Below are 18199 nucleotides of genomic sequence, written 5' to 3'. Positions count from 1 at the left end.
ACTAATTGACATTTGACTTGTGCTGCTTTGCAATGACTGCGTCACACAGAAACAATGCAAGTCTGCTCTGAAATCCCTCAAGGTTACTTTGAGGGTGCTGCAGCAACCCCCACAACCCTGTCTGTGGGAGAGTTCTACAGTTGTTTTGTTTTTGCGAAAAAGATGCAACCAGTGACTTTTTTTTCCTACATGCTGGAAGTACTAGAGGATATACTACGGTTGAGTAGAATTGTTTTTCTTGGGAACTCCTTTGTATAGTCCTTTGTAAAGTCCTTCTCCTGCCTCTCAGCCAAAGCCTGGAACACCCTTCCCCTCCACCACTGGCAATCTCCGACTCTGTCCCAGTTTAGGAAGGACCTCAAGACCTTGCTTTTCAGATGACCCCAGCACTCCACTGAGCCACCCTCTCCCCCTACCCTCCCCAGTGCCTTGAGCCCCACACGGAGAGTAGCTGCGCTTAACCAACCCTGATTGATTGATACTATGTTTTTTTTATCTGGTTTTCTAAGCATCTGCATAATGACGCAGCAACTCATGACTGAAGAGAATCTTATGTCTTCCCATTATGTTCTTGTTATTGGAACACCCAGGGGCGTGCCCATGTATAAGGGTCTCTGGTCTGTCTGCGGGCAGTGAGTGCGTCTCCTGTGGAACCGTGAGCGCTATTTCTTGCGGTGCTTCGGCGTCGTGGACAGCCTTTCTCTAATGAGTTAATGTGCGCTTCTGCTACGGCCTTCCTGTGCACGTCTGGTTGTTGCGCAAGTCGTCAGTTTGCGCTCCGACAGGAAGCTTTGTAGGAGGGTACGTGTTTCAGCCCCGCGGGCAGCGCGTGGAAGAGAGCCTTGCCTGTGATCGATGAGCGCAAGATCCTATGAAAGCTCAAGGTAGTCAAGGTGCAGGCTTGTCAGGCTGCTCAGTGAGAGAAATGCTTGATTCAGCACCTTAGACAGCTCCTCTGCGCGCAGATATCTGTTGTTGAGGGCTTGAGGTACCTCTGAAATGTAAGGCTGCCCGGGGGGGGGGTTGCGCAGCGGCCCGCCCCCTTGAGGGCGGCCGCCTTAGTGCCACAGGAAGGCACAGGGGTGGGAGGTCGTGTCCCTGGGTTTGACCAAGGGAGACCCCAGACAGGTAGCTGCTTCCGGCGGGGAGGAGCAAAGGGGGGTACATATGCTGTCCCCGCCCCCTCCTCGCCCTCTTGTCCGCTCGTTCGCCTTTTACACAGCTACGGTCGCTGGCTGCTCGTCGCTGTGTCCCGGGATTCACGCCGCATCGGTCATCGTCGCTTTCCCCTTAACGGTGAGTCTTGTCGCCTCCACTCCGCCCCGGCCCCGTCCCTGGGCAGTACCAGGCGACGGGGTCCTGTGGCTTGGATGGCCACGGGCGGAGGGGGCACAAGATCAAAGCGGGGGCCTAATTTGTATGTAGTGCGGCGCTGATTGGGTCGGCGATGAGCAGTGTAGTTAAGCGCCTGGGGGGAGCGGGAGCATTATTCTCCTCGGTTCTCCGTCGGAAGGTCCAGCGTGTAGGGCACGTTGGTGCCGAGAGTCACTGTGGTAATGGGTAAGGCCTGGTACTCTTACTCGTAAGGTTACAGGTTCCATGTCCCTTGATTCTGCGTCCGTTTGGTCGTGTCGGCGTAAGACTTCACGCGGTGGACATCCGGGGTGGACAGGCCGAGCCGAGGGTCGTGTGTATCGCGTATTGGCGGTGAGCGTAGGGTTTCGGGGCTCGGGAGGCGCACCCCGTTATGTCCACATGTTCAAGGGCTCAGGAGTGTTGGGATGCGTGCTCAGTTCCTCGGGGAGGCTTCATGCGTTTCCTTGCACTGTTAAAAGTGAGACATACTCTGTTGGAACACAGAGATGTAAATTTAACTTTCGCGCCTCTTTTATGCTGGCTTGACGCTGTTTGGGTCGTGCTGTCGGGTTATTATTCAGCCATGGTGGGGCACGGTCGGCCGAAGTCGTAAGCGAGGTGAGCGGCACCCATCCCCCCCTGCCCCCTCCCCCGGGTCCCACCACGCAGGCCGTGCCCGGGTGGGACCTTCGCCTCGTTAAAAGTTCCTGCGGGTGGAGTTGTGGCGAGGGTTTGGAATGGGGGGCACGGAAGGGGGGGTTTCCAACTTCCCATTCGACCGCCGCTTAGGCTTGCACGGTCCGCCGTAGTATGAGGAGTAAGTTTCGCTCATCCTGCACGGCCCCCCCCCCTTTCCCGCATCTGCGCGGGAAAGTGAGTACTTGTTCTCCCGACCGGGCATCTGGTCGGGCACTGATTAGCTGGATTACACGGAGATCTGAAGAAGGCACACAGGGTAATTGTAAATCATCCCTTTACTAAGGGATAGCGTGGATTACTGGTGCATGACCCCTCTTGATGCATCGACCACCCATTGTCGGACTCGGGTGTGAGGCCCAGGAGAGAAGCTCCCCTGTTCCTAGACATGCTGGGGGGGCAGGACTCGGGGCCGGGTGGCTATAGGCCTGGTCAGACGCACGCGCTCCTTGAGTCTACGCGCACGAGAGTCACTGTGGCCTAAGGTTTAAGGTCCGACTCTTACTTAAGGTTAGAGTTCAATTCCGGTTGCCTTGGACCGGTTTCTTCATAATAGGGTGGGCAGTGGTAATTCATTTGACTAAGGTTTTAGTTTTGAGCTTCCCCTTTTTGCGCGGAGGGCCGGGACCGGTCTGAGGCTTCGGGGGTTGTCCTGTTTCCTCCACCCTTATCTCACGGACTGCAGCAGGTCATTCATGGCCCGCAGTGCCTCGTGCACGGACAGACTGCCTTCGCACCGGCCATCTTCAGGGTGGCCACCTTACTCCATGTCATAGTGATAGACTGCGTTCCATTCGGGAACAGTGCGTGGCAAACCAGTGCATTCTGGGTGATGTAGTTTTGACCGTCTTCCGTCACTGTGATTAGTATAGTACTCACTCAATGATTTGGAGGATTAATGCCGCCAGGGCTGGTATCATTCTATGAGATGCATCAAGTTGTTTTCCAACCCACCATTGCAGGGACGCCCAACGTAGGTACAAGAGGCCTGGTCCATACCAGTTATTGAGATTACCCACTGCCCACGTAAATGCACCATGGACACGGATTCTACGTATAGTTATGTGACTTGACTAGCCTGAACTTCTTAATACTTAATACCGTGCTGCTTTCATCTTGGTCGGTGAGCTTAGTTGGTTAGATCGGGGGCTAATAACGCCAAGGTCGTGGTTGTACCCCGTACGGGCCAGAATTAGGTATACTTCCTCATGTATTTATTGTTACATTACTTGTGTCGCGGTTCCAAGTACGTAGATAAGGACTACACCGGTTTGTGACTTTGCGTATTTCGGGCCGGTTGGGTCTTTACGTTAGTATCGCCCCTCACCTGTATGCGTAGCGTGTTGAGGCTTCTTAAGCGCTCATTCATCGGGTTGTTTCGCGCCATATAATTATTCGTATCGGACATCGTGCTTCTCGATCGTTTACCCTCGGCCGGGAGGTGCATTGCTTATTGGGGCCCGGCCTGCGCTCCAACTCCTCCGGGTCCCGTGCGCGACAGCTTGTTGGCCCGTGTAATGCTTAAACCGGGGTTCGAGCCTCTCGTTCGAGCGTTCCTTACCTCTGGGTCGCGCTCGCGCCCACATCATATGCATCTATATGAGCGGCATATTGAAGTTGCCGTGGCATCCTGTGCTTGTATGTACTAAAACAAGTGCCCTGCCAGGCGCGCCATTCCCTCGGGTCGCCACCGCGTCATGATGGCGCGGGGGTGAGGGCAGTGGGCGTGGCTAGAGCCACACAGAGTGTCTGTGCGAGTCCCGGAGGGGCCTTTGGCAGGGTAGCCTTGCATACGCAGTTGGGGGACAGGAGGCGGGTTGTCCCGTGTAATCTACAAATAAGCAAGGCACCTATGCACTGACTTGCAACTGCAGTCATGTATTTATTCATCATCTGAAGAAGCGCTTTGAGGAGTGGGTAGCACGCATCTCCACACGCTTCAGGGGGCGCAGGAGTAGGGTAGCTCTCTGACAGGGTGTTGAGGTGAGGGAGACTGCATTACTGGGGCACAACGTTCAATATCGCCGTGACTGAATATGCATATGGTCCGAGTCCCCTGCTGTCAGTTATCTTCAGCTAGGAATTATATTGCAGATGCTCATGTGAACTGAGGCTGTACGCATTTTGGGTAACACAATCCTGCAGTGGCAAGCATTGTTCACCAAACCCCTCTGGGTGGGGGGTTGGCGCGCCACTGTAAATTACAGTATGATTACTGCGTGAAAAGTGCTGCCAGGGGTAATACCAGGCCTGTAGCGAGTGGCTGGTGAATTTGTTGTTAGGCCCCTCTGTTATGTTTTCGTAAGCAGGGAGGTTAGCATCTGTTTTTTAAAACGTATTGTAAGTTTTCAGGCACAGCACTGGATCAGGTGCAGTGCTTTTAGGTTCCTCCGGTCTCTTTGTAGTTTTATTGGTGTTCTGACAGCCCTCCCGGTAACTCCTTGGTAGCTGTATTGTTGTGGCCGCACATCTGGTTTGGGCCGGGTCCCATTAGAGAGAGAGAGACACAGGAGTCCACTAATACTAAAGAGCATCAATAAGTAAGTGAGTTTGGGGTCGCAAAGTGAGTCACTTGGGTCCCCCCTCCCCCCGGCTTGCTCCTGTGGGAGCCCGCTCGTTCTCGGCCCTGGGCTGCGCCAGCCCTGGTTCCAGTCTCGGCGGGGGCAAACAAACCAGTGAATCGGGGCAAAATCCTTCGACCTCCCCTTGTCCAACAAATAAAACGTGTGTAATGTAAATGGTCCTTATGTAACTGCTCCATGTTGGGGCCACTGGGTGGCATTGGCTCGCAGGAATGTTCTCCCTGGACTTGTGATTTATTTGTATTATGGATTACTTCCAGAGTCGATTGTATGCATGTACTAGTGGCGGATGCATATTTTCAAATTGCACTTGTCACTCCAGCAATTGATACTACCATGCCAGGTGTAGCTATCCACCCTGTAGGGCATATTGGGAGTGTAAACGTCACTATGTTTAGCTAGTAGAGTGCTTTAATCATGAAATAAGTATGCATCGCGGACCCTGGCTCACACGGATGTGGGCTAAGATCACACATCACTGGTGCCGAGGCCTGCTCTGTTGCCTTGCATAGGGGTCCCGGGTACTTCTGAAAGGGCCAGCCCTTCAGATGCTGAAAGGATGTCCGTTGTTAGTTACTCGATTGTTAACCGATTGGTCACTTCCGGGGCCATCCGCGGGTGTCGAGCGTTAGGCTCTTGTTGTCCTTCCAGCGGGTCGTTTTGATGCGGGTTCATGTTTTTTGGGCACAGCCACGTGGTGGGTCCTTCTGTGTCTGACTGGGGTTAGCCTCCCCTATCTCCCGGCTTGTCACACACGGTTGTATGACGGGGGGGGGGGGCAACCAGCCCTGTGCTGATTGAGTTGTTACCACGGTTATTGGTACTAAACACATTAGGTTCTCGTGGGACTGATATTTGCACCCAAACAATAGGTACTCCAGGACGCAGGTCCTCCATTCGCACATCTCCACTCAGTCAGCCCCTCCCCCCCCCCCAGATTCAATTCTGGGAGCTTAGGGGGACATTTTCTTGTGGGGGTTGGCAGGCTTGGCCAAGAGGTTGGTGGAGCTCCCACTTCATTCGGTAGGAGGATTTCATAGAGTCTTGGGGCAGGTCACATGCCGCCTCCTCCCGCTGTGATCGTTCTGCTAGGTGTGGTCGGGTCAAGTGCGGAGGAGAGCAATCATCGCATGGTATATCTGGGCATGAAGGAACGACAGGCTGATAGTAGCGTAGGCAGATAGTGGTTCTCATCGGACGTTGGTCTCAATGGCATGCCGCCAGGCAAGGGGACCATGTACCTAGGTCACGTACACCAGGCAGTGACAGGTGAACTGGGACCATCTGACTAGAATATACAGGAGTGGTTCCCACCACGGTCGGTCAGGTGGGCAGCTGCCATCTTGATTCTCACTGGATACCCTTACTCCATCACGCCTATTGTAAGCTGAGGATGCCTGTCGACGCTGTTAGACCTGCTATTCCACTTACAGTTGCAGCTTCTTTATAGGTGTGATTAAAATGGTATCTAAAAGGAATGTCGTGCCATGCGGCTGATCACATACCACAGTCAGTCTGCCCTCTCAAACAGTAAACTTTTCGCACCAAGGGCCCCCCTGCTCCTGGTGCCTTGCGGCAGGGGTGCGATCCTCTAGGGGTTTTGTTTCTCAAACTGATGCAAGTGCTGAGAATTTTTCGCCGTAGTCTTGTTTGGATTACGCCCGCGATAAAGTGTCACTCATAGGTGCATTCTCACGAATTACACTGACTTCGGAAACGGTCTCACATAGCAGTCTAAACTTTGGCTGCTTTGTTCAATGTGTTTGAACCCAGATCCTCTGTGTAGGTCGGGCTGATGCGGCTATTGCATAGCACCCAGGGCCATTATTCACGTTGAGGGTTTCTTATTTAAGGGCGCATTACGGCCTTGGGTACAGTAGCCACACGTACCCCTGCTTTACTGCTATATTTAATAACGCACGGACGGTAGGTGCATTATGTGGTGTGCAGTTGATAGGCGGGATGCATTGTGTTAGAGCAAATGTTTGTCTCACGTCCCCTTCCCTTCCACAGAGGTCCCAATTCTGTCGTAATGCTTTGCTCCAAGCTGAGTTCACCAATTTCAGAATTCATCAGGTCAGACTTCCACAGTTGACAAAGAGTAACTGAGCAGTACCTCAACCACCCTGCGCTGCAGGTCACGGTTCGTTGCTGAAGATAGATGATAGCTCTGGCTCACTGAAGGTACCACATTTGGTCCAGTGGCTACCGGGCTGACCACTGCCCAGGATGTTGTATTAATTGGGGGTTTCTGAAGACCTCGAATAGTCGCACTTACACACAGGTACTTGGCAGCGCTGGCACTGGGAATAGGTGAAGGAAGCTGGAGTGGTTCTTGACGGGTGCCCTGGCCGGACAGTTATTTTAAAAAATTTGCACTGCCTAACGTAAGTGTGGTGTGATACAGTGGAATTTATTTCCGTTGTCGTGTGCTGCACTGTTGGACCAATATTAGGCCATAGATGAGCATGTCCATTGAACAACTGTCCCACAGTGTCGAGGTCAGCACAGGATATGTCACGTGTTTGAGCAGTCACGACAGGAGCCATGCTTCGCAGACGCCTCACACAAGCACACAATTTGATTAATTTCATTATAGGACCACTCAATGCAAATACAGTTAGGGGCACAGACTGGGGGAGAGTTCTTTCTCATGATGGGGTTGACTTCTGGAGCCAGCGAGACAACTGAACTATACCGGCAGTCAGCATCACAGGTCCCGCCGCCCTAACATGTTTCAGTAATGTGCATGGGTAGGTTGGACATGCGCCATATCATTGACGGATTTCGCTCCCAATGTAGTGTCATTTATATTCTGGGTATGTCACCCACAGGGGCGCGGTCATTATGAAAATGTCATACATAGCAATATGAAACCTTGGCAGCTAGGGAGCTAGGCGTCGTGCCTTAGCTCGGTTTGTCTCGCATCAGGGCCAGTTTGGGGGTTACTGGCGAGTTGTTTGCTCTACGGCGGAAGCGGGAGCTTCTAGAACAGGGCAAGATGGATTAGGCCAGGCAGCATGTCAAAGGTCTTTTAGGCACTGGCAGAAGGGTGCAGCCAGCGAAGTAGTGCCTTTACAGAACATGGATTTGCCAACATTCAGCTAGGTATGATTAGCAGCAGGAAGGTATTGAACCATGGTGAGCAATTGATTCTGGGTTCGTGCTCAACAGGAGCAAGGGAATTGCATTTTGTTCCATCAGGGTACGGGGACCGTCTATAGCACCGGATACTAGGGCGGAGCATGGTTGCTCACTTAGCAGCCCGCCCTTGAGTTTGACGAAACATGCACCGTGATGCGAGCTCGTTTCCGGTTAACTTCTCCCGCCCTCCGGCACTGGCTGGCAGCTATGCAGGTTGTGGAGGTGGCCTTCCAACAGGGGCGTGTGGTCCTTATGATCGAGGGAAACACCGGGGTAACACCTTTGGGCTCTATTCCGCAGGAGAACATTTGGCTTTCCCAGTAGTCAATTAGAGAAGCATTTTACAAGTTTTTCTCCTCTGTGGTCACCCTGTCCTGTCCCTCCCTGGTATACTAGCAGTTTTCGGGAGGGCAAGGCTTACAGTTGAGGGTGACTGATGGAATGCGATGGGCGTACTCCAACGGAGCGAAAGAGGAAGCAAGGCGGGCTTGTCATCTCTTACCACCTTCCGCATGGGCACTGCCAGGCAGAAGGTCTTGTCTAAAGGACTGTTCTGTAGCCATGCAAAGGGAACCTTGGACCATCGCTCATTCTGGTGTAGGTCATTACAGTCAAATCCATGGGAGACTTTAAAAGGACGGGGGAATTCGTCCTGTTGGTACACGCTGGCCGCCGGCCCGGTTGAGCGTAGTCTTGTTTGGCTGGACCTGGGAGAAGCCCGGTACCGGTATGCTATAGGTATAAAGGCCTACCGGGAGCCATGCGCAGTGGCGCAGAGCAAAGAGGTCTTGGCTTCATCAGGCATGGTCTTATACACGCCAAGTCCACAGGGTGCCTGGAGGGAGATGAAGGGCACCCCTCTAGTGTAGGTATGGATTTCTCCGACTAGACCTAGGGGAAACTTTGGCTGCAGCAGGTTTTAAGTACATAGGTCTACCTTGGTGGGGGGCCCTGGTAGTGACGGTGGCCACTCCCAAGGCTGTGGAGGAGTTACAGGGCGATCCAGGGTCTGCACATACCAAGGGGTATAGCATGCAGCAGCACCGTGTGGTGCTAAGCCAGGATACCCAGGGATCTTTAGCGTGTCCACTGGAAGACCTACGGCGCCCCGATAACCGACAGGCGGTTGTGGGTCTGAGCAACCGGGGGCTGCCATGTATGCTCCGCCCACCCATCACGGGGGGGCGTGTGAAGCATGTGGACTGGAGGTCCACGGATGGGAGGGGGGGGACCCTCCCAACATTTGGTAGACACCAAGTGGCGTTGCCATGGTGACTCTAGGCTTATCAGACGGGCAGGCGGCATGGGGCTGGCCTGCCCTGGGATCGCCCGTAAGATAACCCACCGTGTTTGCATATTTATTATGCTAATAAACCTGCAGCAATATTTCTCCACTTACATTCAGTGTCGTGTGTTTTATTTATGTACTTATGTGTGTTGTGATAACTGTTGCCGATATTGGCACTATGTAAGGCTGCCCGGGGGGGGGGTTGCGCAGCGGCCCGCCCCCTTGAGGGCGGCCGCCTTAGTGCCACAGGAAGGCACAGGGGTGGGAGGTCGTGTCCCTGGGTTTGACCAAGGGAGACCCCAGACAGGTAGCTGCTTCCGGCGGGGAGGAGCAAAGGGGGGTACATATGCTGTCCCCGCCCCCTCCTCGCCCTCTTGTCCGCTCGTTCGCCTTGCCCGCCCATCCGCTTACCCGGCATCCGGAGGGACAAAGGGGGGGGCAGGTTTTTCTAACAATTTTCACTTTGTGTTGCAGGAGGAGTTACAGGGCGATCCAGGGTCTGCACATACCAAGGGGTATAGCATGCAGCAGCACCGTGTGGTGCTAAGCCAGGATACCCAGGGATCTTTAGCGTGTCCACTGGAAGACCTACGGCGCCCCGATAACCGACAGGCGGTTGTGGGTCTGAGCAACCGGGGGCTGCCATGTATGCTCCGCCCACCCATCACGGGGGGGCGTGTGAAGCATGTGGACTGGAGGTCCACGGATGGGAGGGGGGGGACCCTCCCAACATTTGGTAGACACCAAGTGGCGTTGCCATGGTGACTCTAGGCTTATCAGACGGGCAGGCGGCATGGGGCTGGCCTGCCCTGGGATCGCCCGTAAGATAACCCACCGTGTTTGCATATTTATTATGCTAATAAACCTGCAGCAATATTTCTCCACTTACATTCAGTGTCGTGTGTTTTATTTATGTACTTATGTGTGTTGTGATAACTGTTGCCGATATTGGCACTATGAGTCTCCGCGTGGGGTGCGTGTTAGATAACCTCTTACAGCTCGAGAAAGAGAACACTTTGTTTGATCAGTGCATGGTCGTAAGGGGAGCCTCCTTTCCCCAAATTTCTAATCGTTGCACTTGTTGTCTGTATGCGCTTGCTGTCAGATCGCGCGCTATCAGACGCCTGTACTTAAAGATGCACGCAGCTCGTGAGAGAAAGCCGGCTGAGTGCGCACTCCCAATAGGTCTGGTTCCCTAGGTAATCAGGATGAGTGCTATCGGACGGCTCTGCTAGAGGATGCGTGTTTCGCCACGTCGGACAGTTCATAAAGGGAAGCCTGTCTGTTATCAGTGGACGCGCACTCTTGAGGAGGCCTCCTCTTGTGCCCAGATCTCCAGCTGTTGCGTGGGTTCTCAGGATGCGCAGTCAGGCGGCTCTATCAGAGGATGCTTGTTTCAGCACCTCGAACAGCTCACAGCTCGTGAAAGTGGGCACTGACTACATTTCTTGTCAGCCAGGAGACCTGACAGAGCCGGGTAGCCAATGGGCTGCTCCATATGCTTCGCACCTCAATGCTCATCCGCCAATCCCGCGGGCCGTGGGAGGAGCTCGCCCGTTTCCACCTTTCTAGTTAAGGCTGCCGGTGTAAATCTGGAGCTTGAAGAGATTGAGGCTGGTGGGGAAAGAATATTTTTTATTGGGAGGCTGCGCTTCGGAGGGCTGGCAGACGCCGCGCTAAAGTTCATCCCTCCAACCGCATGGGAGCAGGAGGACTGCGTATCTAGAAGAGGAACCCCTGCTCGGATCTCGCTGCAAACCACAAGCCCCTTGTTTCCCTTCCCAGGCGGTCACTTCAAAGTCTGAGCAGCACAATGGAACAGGGAAAATATCTGCCGGAGTTGATGGCAGAGAAGGAGAGCCTGGACCCCTCGTTCGTGCACGCCATGCGCCTCCTGACTGAGGGTAAGCCAAGCATGTCCCTGCACATTGCACCCCTCCCCCTTATTACACACAACAGAAGTCACGGCATCCTCGAGAAGGGCAGGGTATGCGCTGTAAGTGAGGTGTGCATGTGCAACGTAGGCAGGCCAGGTACGAAGGCGTCCTCCGCGGCAACACGCAGGGCGCTGATTCACTAGTCCAGACACGTGAAACATGTCCAGCACTTTGTGGTCGAACTCTGACCGTTTCAACAACAATGCTGCGCTCAGCTTTATGCGGTTTTAATGACTTCTCGCTCATACATTTCGTTCTCGCTCATTTTAAGCGGGGTTCTGGGCCAATAGTGTTCTCCACAAACGAATTTGGAATACGCAGACCTATCTACCTCCCATTAACTGATATTTATGTTATCCAAGCGAAGGCTGTCTGTGACTCACCTGGCTAGGTTTACTCATCAGAATTAGTTGATGCAATATTTTGTCTGGGCCCGTATTGTGATAAGTGATAGGGGTAAATGGGCGGGGCAACTCCAGCTAATAACTTATTTGGCGTCCTAAACATACAAAAAGTCAGTTTCCAATTCCCAGCCACGAATGGTGGTGGTGTTGGTGAATAGTTAGTTAAACTGACATCACTCGACGGGTTTCCGTCAATACCTAATCTAACTAACTACTGACGACATCCGTGTCTTCAGAGGGACCAGGGTGTCTTCGTGGAAGGCTCCCACGTGCATTCCGCTCCTGTCAATGCCGGTTATGACGCCAGAGCGTTGCGCTTCTCCCGGTGCCTTCTCGGCTTATGCTGCCTGTCAGGTGATTGTCTCAGGGCCGTGATCAGGGGCCCCATGCATGTTAACGTAATTGAAATAATATTTCGAAATCAAACGCAATCCGGTGCCTGTTTTGCTTATGCAACTCACTAGACAAGAGTACTCGGTTGTTCCTCGGCTCTCTGTTTGCTTTCTTTGTTCAGGTGAGTCATTTATTTGGCAGTTTGTGTGCGTCAATGAATCGAGGCCTGATTGTTTACATCATGGAAACGTTGGTCCCTACTCAGACATCACCACCCTCGGGCGATCGTGCCCGTGATAAGCGCGCGTGGATTTATATCACGCAGGCCCAAGCGTGCATGTATAGGTAATCCCTTCCTAAATAAACTGTAGGTAGAAAAGAATAGGGCACCGCTAGTAAAGGCGAGAAACGATGACTGACCATGGGGGCCCCACATTCCCTTGCACAGGTGAACATGGGGCAAAGAGGCCATGCAAACACTAGTAAAAGTGTGAAAAACCTTGAAATGAATGCCACCAGGTTTGAACCGTGGTGAATAAGAATATGCCATATAGTAAAAGGTGGAGCTTTTAAAGATCTTGGGGCTTATTAACAAGCCCCTTACGCCGCCGATATATCGCTTTTCTCTGTAATAAAAGTGACGCACCGGCGGCTTGTAAATAGCCCCTTTGCGTCGAAGATTATCCCGATCTGTGGTGTCGTCGGAGACATTTTCAGGTACCACTTTGTTCTAAATGTTACATTCTTTGCTTCGCTGTGAGCGTCTTCATGAACTTGTGGTGCTTTTTATTTACCCTAGGATTGAATTTTAACACATTTTGCTGTACCACAAATTATGCACTTGCATGCATGCACGCTGTTACCATATAGTGTACTTAGTTTCGGTCACCGAACGAGCAATACATAGCAAGCTATGTATTTAAATACAATCTCTTACCCGCATGCACCACAGACAAGCACAGAACTTTACACCCGGCCCAGCACTAACCATCATTAAGTCTCACTATGGTTCACGCAAACAGCAGTCTTGCAGGAGGCATTGCGATTTCCTTCCAGCAGAGGGCGATATGTGCTTCGTGTAACTAGTTAGGACAAGCACATTAAAAGGTCCCAGGAACAAGATATCACAAACCCCTCATTCTACCAAAAGAAATGGAAAGTTTAGGCAACAAAAATAGAGCCGAGTGCGAGAACAATAACGTCCTGCTTTCTTATTCCCTATTATTATCGTGTAAAACAGCACCTGAGTGAGGATGGGTTTCGAAATATATCAGTTAACTCTGGAGCCATGTTGGAGTTGAAAAGAGAAACAAAATGCTCAGTGTGCGTTTGCAATTATTTATTTTATCCACACATATGAGCCCTTCAGTGGACATCAGTTGGGATACCACGGAGGCAAGCACGCCTAAGCTGCAGTAAAGAGGCTATAATGCCCTATTTCTATTGAGATGTCTATTATTGGCGAGAGCACTCTGGCAGTGTATACACTTCTAAAGAGAAAGCTCCGCATTTCACCATGACTGTAGCGGGCCTCGGCGCAGGTGGGCGACTGTGCGTCTGCTCGGAAGTGCAGGGCACGGTGAGTGCTGGTTCAAGAAGGAGATGTTGCTGTACAGCGCATCTCTTCATCAGCAGGGATGCCACACACGGGTGCCCTCCTAAAAGCAAAACACGTATTTTAAAAATGATACGTGGTGCAAATTAACACATTACATGAGTATGTTCCCGACCTCTTGAGTATGGCCCAGGGTTCGAACATCCGACGCACATCATGTTTTGAGATTCCGGGATCTCTTAGTTACTCTAATCCAATCCACTTGTACATAGTGACACAACCAACCCTGCACTTCTGCCCTCATATTTAGAATGAATACATATTCTGCTTCCTTGAGTAGCACCTCTGGTGTCGATAAGGAAGCAGCTGTGATTTATCTACCGACCAGAAATTACCAAACCCACCCCTATTTGGTTATCGCGGACCCGGTGACGCCGTACAGGCAGAATGTAGGTGAATGTGTAAATTAAGTTAAAGAACACGAGAAATCACGCGCTCTCGCAGTTCAAACTCAAACAGACTGAGCGCATACTTCGCAGTGTCCCGTGTTTCCCAGTGGACTGTGCGTCTCAGTGGGCTCTATTCCGCGCTGTGTTCTGATTTCTCCATGTGCTTCGTCTCCCTGTGCGCTCCGTCGTGTATGCTGACTGTGCACCCCTGGCCACTCCAATCGTATGCTCTGCTTTCCAGGCTCACCCTCGTTTGGTACTCTGCACCCTGTCCGCTCTTCCTTCTTGTTTGCTGTGTCTTGTGTGCCGTGATTCCCCGGCTTCTCTTCAGCCTGTCTGGTGTGCTTTCCTGTGGGCTCCGCTTCCATGTATGTCTTGCCTCCCTGGGTACTCTCCAACCTGTCTGCTCGTCCTTTAGGAGCGCTCCACTTCCATGTGGGCTCAGCCTCCCAGGGTACTCTCCACTCTGCCTGCTCTCCCTTCCTGTGTCTTCCACTTCCCTGTATGCTCTGCCTCCCAGGGTACTTTCCACCCTGTCTGCTCTTCCTTACTGTTTCTTCCACGTCCATGTATGTCTTGCCTCCCTGGGTACTCGCCACCCTGTCTGCTCGTCCTTCAGGAGTGTTCCACTTCCATGTGGGCTCAGCCTCCCAGGGTACTCCCCGCCCTGTCTGCTCTTCCTTCCCGTGTCTTCCACTTCCCTGTATGCTCTGCCTCCCAGGGTACTCCCCGCCCTGTCTGCTCTTCCTTCCTGTGCTCCACTTCCATGTGGGCTCAGCCTCCCAGGGTACTCTCCACCCTGTCTGCTCTTCCTTCCTGTGTGCTCCACTTCCCTGTATGCTCTGCCTCCCAGGGTACTCTCCACCCTGTCTGCTCTTCCTTCCTGTGTGCTCCACTTCCCTGTATGCTCAGCCTCCCAGGGTACTCTCCACCCTGTCTGCTTTTCCTTCCTGTGTGCTCCACTTCCCTGTATGCTCTGCCTCCCTGGGTACTCTCCACCCTGTCTGCTTTTCCTTCCTGTGTGCTCCACTTCCCTGTATGCTCTGCCTCCCTGGGTACTCGCCACCCTGTCTGCTCGTCCTTCAGGAGTGTTCCACTTCCATGTGGGCTCAGCCTCCCAGGGTACTCCCCGCCCTGTCTGCTCTTCCTTCCTGTGCTCCACTTCCATGTGGGCTCAGCCTCCCAGGGTACTCTCCACCCTGTCTGCTTTTCCTTCCTGTGTGCTCCACTTCCCTGTATGCTCTGCCTCCCAGGGTACTCTCCACCCTGTCTGCTCTTCCTTCCTGTGTGCTCCACTTCCCTGTATGCTCAGCCTCCCAGGGTACTCTCCACCCTGTCTGCTTTTCCTTCCTGTGTGCTCCACTTCCCTGTATGCTCTGCCTCCCTGGGTACTCGCCACCCTGTCTGCTCGTCCTTCAGGAGTGTTCCACTTCCATGTGGGCTCAGCCTCCCAGGGTACTCCCCGCCCTGTCTGCTCTTCCTTCCTGTGCTCCACTTCCATGTGGGCTCAGCCTCCCAGGGTACTCCCCGCCCTGTCTGCTCTTCCTTCCTGTGCTCCACTTCCATGTGGGCTCAGCCTCCCAGGGTACTCCCCGCCCTGTCTGCTCTTCCTTCCTGTGCTCCACTTCCATGTGGGCTCAGCCTCCCAGGGTACTCCCCGCCCTGTCTGCTCTTCCTTCCTGTGTGCTCCACTTCCCTGTATGCTCTGCCTCCCAGGGTACTCCCCGCCCTGTCTGCTCTTCCTTCCCGTGTCTTCCACTTCCCTGTATGCTCTGCCTCCCAGGGTACTCTCCACCTTGTCTGCTCTTCCTTCCTGTGCTCCACTTCCCTGTAAGGTCTGCCTCCCAGGGTACTCTCCACCCTGTCTGCTCCTCCTTCCTGTGTGCTCCACTTCCCTGTGTGCTCTGCCTCCCAGGGTACTCTCCACCCTGTCTGCTCTTCCTTCCTGTGTGCTCCACTTCCCTGTATGCTCAGCCTCCCAGGGTACTCTCCACCCTGTCTGCTCTTCCTTCCTGTGTGCTCCACTTCCCTGTATGCTCAGCCTCCCAGGGTACTCTCCACCCTGTCTGCTTTTCCTTCCTGTGTGCTCCACTTCCCTGTATGCTCTGCCTCCCTGGGTACTCCCCGCCCTGTCTGCTCTTCCTTCCCGTGTCTTCCACTTCCCTGTATGCTCTGCCTCCCAGGGTACTCTCCACCTTGTCTGCTCTTCCTTCCTGTGCTCCACTTCCCTGTAAGGTCTGCCTCCCAGGGTACTCTCCACCCTGTCTGCTCCTCCTTCCTGTGTGCTCCACTTCCCAGTATGCTCTGCCTCCCAGGGTACTTTCCACCTTGTCTGCTCTTCCTTACTGTTTCTTCCACTTCCGTGTATGTCTTGCCTCCCTGGGTACTCTCCACCTTGTCTGCTCTTCCTTCCTGTGTGCTCTTCTTCTCAGTGTTATCTGTCTCCCTAACTCGATACTCTGCATTCCCTGCACCCTGCATGCACTACCTACTTGTGTGCTCCATAGTGCATTCCTCCCTGGGTACTCTCCACCCTTCCCACTCTTCCTTCTTTGTGCTCTGTCGTGTGTATTCTGTATGCTCTGCCTTCGTGTGTGCTCCATAGTGGATTACTTCCGGGGTACTCTCCACCCTGTCTGCTCATCCTTCCTGTGTGCTCTATAGTGTGTTCATCCCTGGATACTCCCCACCCTTTATGCTCATCATTCCTGCGTGCTCGATAGTGTGTTAGTCCCTAGGTACTCTCCACTGTCTTTTCTTCCTTCCTGTGTGCTCTGCTTCCCCGAATGATTTGCCTCCCTGGGGAGTCTCCGTCCCATCTGCTCTTCCTTCCCGTGTGCTCTTCTTTCTGTTCAACCTAATTGGGATCTCTGCTTTCTCTGTCCCCTGTTTGCTCTGCATTCCCATGTGCTCTATTTCTGTGTGTTCCACCTCCCCCGGTGATTTGATACCTTGTCTGCTCTACCAATTGTTCGCTCTTCTTCCTTGATTTCTCTGCTACACGTAGGACAATGTTTATTCGCCTTGTAGGTCTTATTATGTGCCTTGCTTCCCTTGAGGTGCTGCGTCCCAGTGGGATCTGCTTCCCTGCATGATCTTCATCTCTGTGCCCCCTGCTTCAGTATGCTCTGCTTCATTGAGGGTTCTGCTTCCCAAGTCGCCCCAGTTCACTTTCTGCGTTGCCTTGTGTGAATTTTATCTTTTGCTATTTCTCCTTAGCTGCTTTTTTTCTGGGTGGTCTGCTTCTGACTGTGTTCTGATTCCATTCCGGGCATTCCCTCTTTAGTGTTCTGGCTCACTCAGTGTCACCAAACATTCTCTTTTCCCCTTGGTATTTTGTCTCCTCGTTTTGACTATCTCCTTTGGTGTTCTTAACTTTGTGGGTTGTCTCATAATAATCTTTGCCTCCCTTGGGGCTGTACTTCTCTCGGTATTTCTATTCCAAGTCTTCTCTGCTTCTACTGGTGTTCTTTTTTCCTTGGCGTTCTCTTTACCTTGGTGTTCTGTCTGCTTGTGTTTCCTGCTTCCCTTAGTGCTCTGCTTCCCTTGGTGTTTTGTTTACCCTGGTGTTGTCTCATAGTGTTGTCTGCTTCCCTGGATGCTCTGCTTTCCTTGATGTTGCCTCCTAGTGTTCTTGGCTTCACTTGGTGATTTGCTTATCTTACCTTCTCGTTCTGCACCCTAGTGTTCTTTGCTTCTCTGGTGCTCTACTTCTCTACTTCCCTTGATGTTTTCCTTGATGTTAGCTCCTGGAGTTCTCTGCTTCATTGGTGCTCTGCTTAACGTGGTGTCCTGCTTCCCTTGGTGTTTTGTTTACCCTGGTGTTGTCTCATAGTGTTGTCTGCTTCCCTGGATGCTCTGCTTTCCTTGATGTTGCCTCCTAGTGTTCTTGGCTTCACTTGGTGATTTGCTTATCTTACCTTCTCGTTCTGCACCCTAGTGTTCTTTGCTTCTCTGGTGCTCTACTTCTCTACTTCCCTTGATGTTTTCCTTGATGTTAGCTCCTGGAGTTCTCTGCTTCATTGGTGCTCTGCTTAACGTGGTGTCCTGCTTCCCTTGGTGTTTTGTTTACCCTGGTGTTGTCTCATAGTGTTGTCTGCTTCCCTGGATGCTCTGCTTTCCTTGATGTTGCCTCCTAGTGTTCTTGGCTTCACTTGGTGATTTGCTTATCTTACCTTCTCGTTCTGCACCCTAGTGTTCTTTGCTTCTCTGGTGCTCTACTTCTCTACTTCCCTTGATGTTTTCCTTGATGTTAGCTCCTGGAGTTCTCTGCTTCATTGGTGCTCTGCTTAACGTGGTGTCCTGCTTCCCTTGGTGTTTTGTTTACCCTGGTGTTGTCTCATAGTGTTGTCTGCTTCCCTGGATGCTCTGCTTTCCTTGATGTTGCCTCCTAGTGTTCTTGGCTTCACTTGGTGATTTGCTTATCTTACCTTCTCGTTCTGCACCCTAGTGTTC

General features: G+C 52.6%; 1 protein-coding gene across 2 annotated transcripts in view; it reads left to right on the top strand.

Annotated features, from left to right (window-relative positions):
* Nucleotides 1-10695: 10695 nt before the first annotated feature.
* KHDRBS2 (KH RNA binding domain containing, signal transduction associated 2) overlaps nt 10696-18199 on the top strand; it is a 1521990-nt gene continuing 1514486 nt past the window's right edge. For both annotated transcript variants that reach the window (XM_085609195.1, XM_085609194.1), the window contains exon 1: nt 10696-10970. In XM_085609195.1, the coding sequence (XP_085465321.1) occupies nt 10880-10970 (91 nt within the window). In that variant the 5' untranslated portion in view covers nt 10696-10879. The remainder of the gene's footprint in view (nt 10971-18199) is intronic.

Source organism: Triturus cristatus, chromosome 6, assembly GCF_964204655.1.
Source record: "Triturus cristatus chromosome 6, aTriCri1.1, whole genome shotgun sequence".
NCBI classification, from domain to species: Eukaryota; Metazoa; Chordata; class Amphibia; order Caudata; family Salamandridae; genus Triturus; species Triturus cristatus.
Note: the sequence above shows the minus strand (reverse complement) of the source record. Positions and strands in the feature narration are given on the sequence as shown.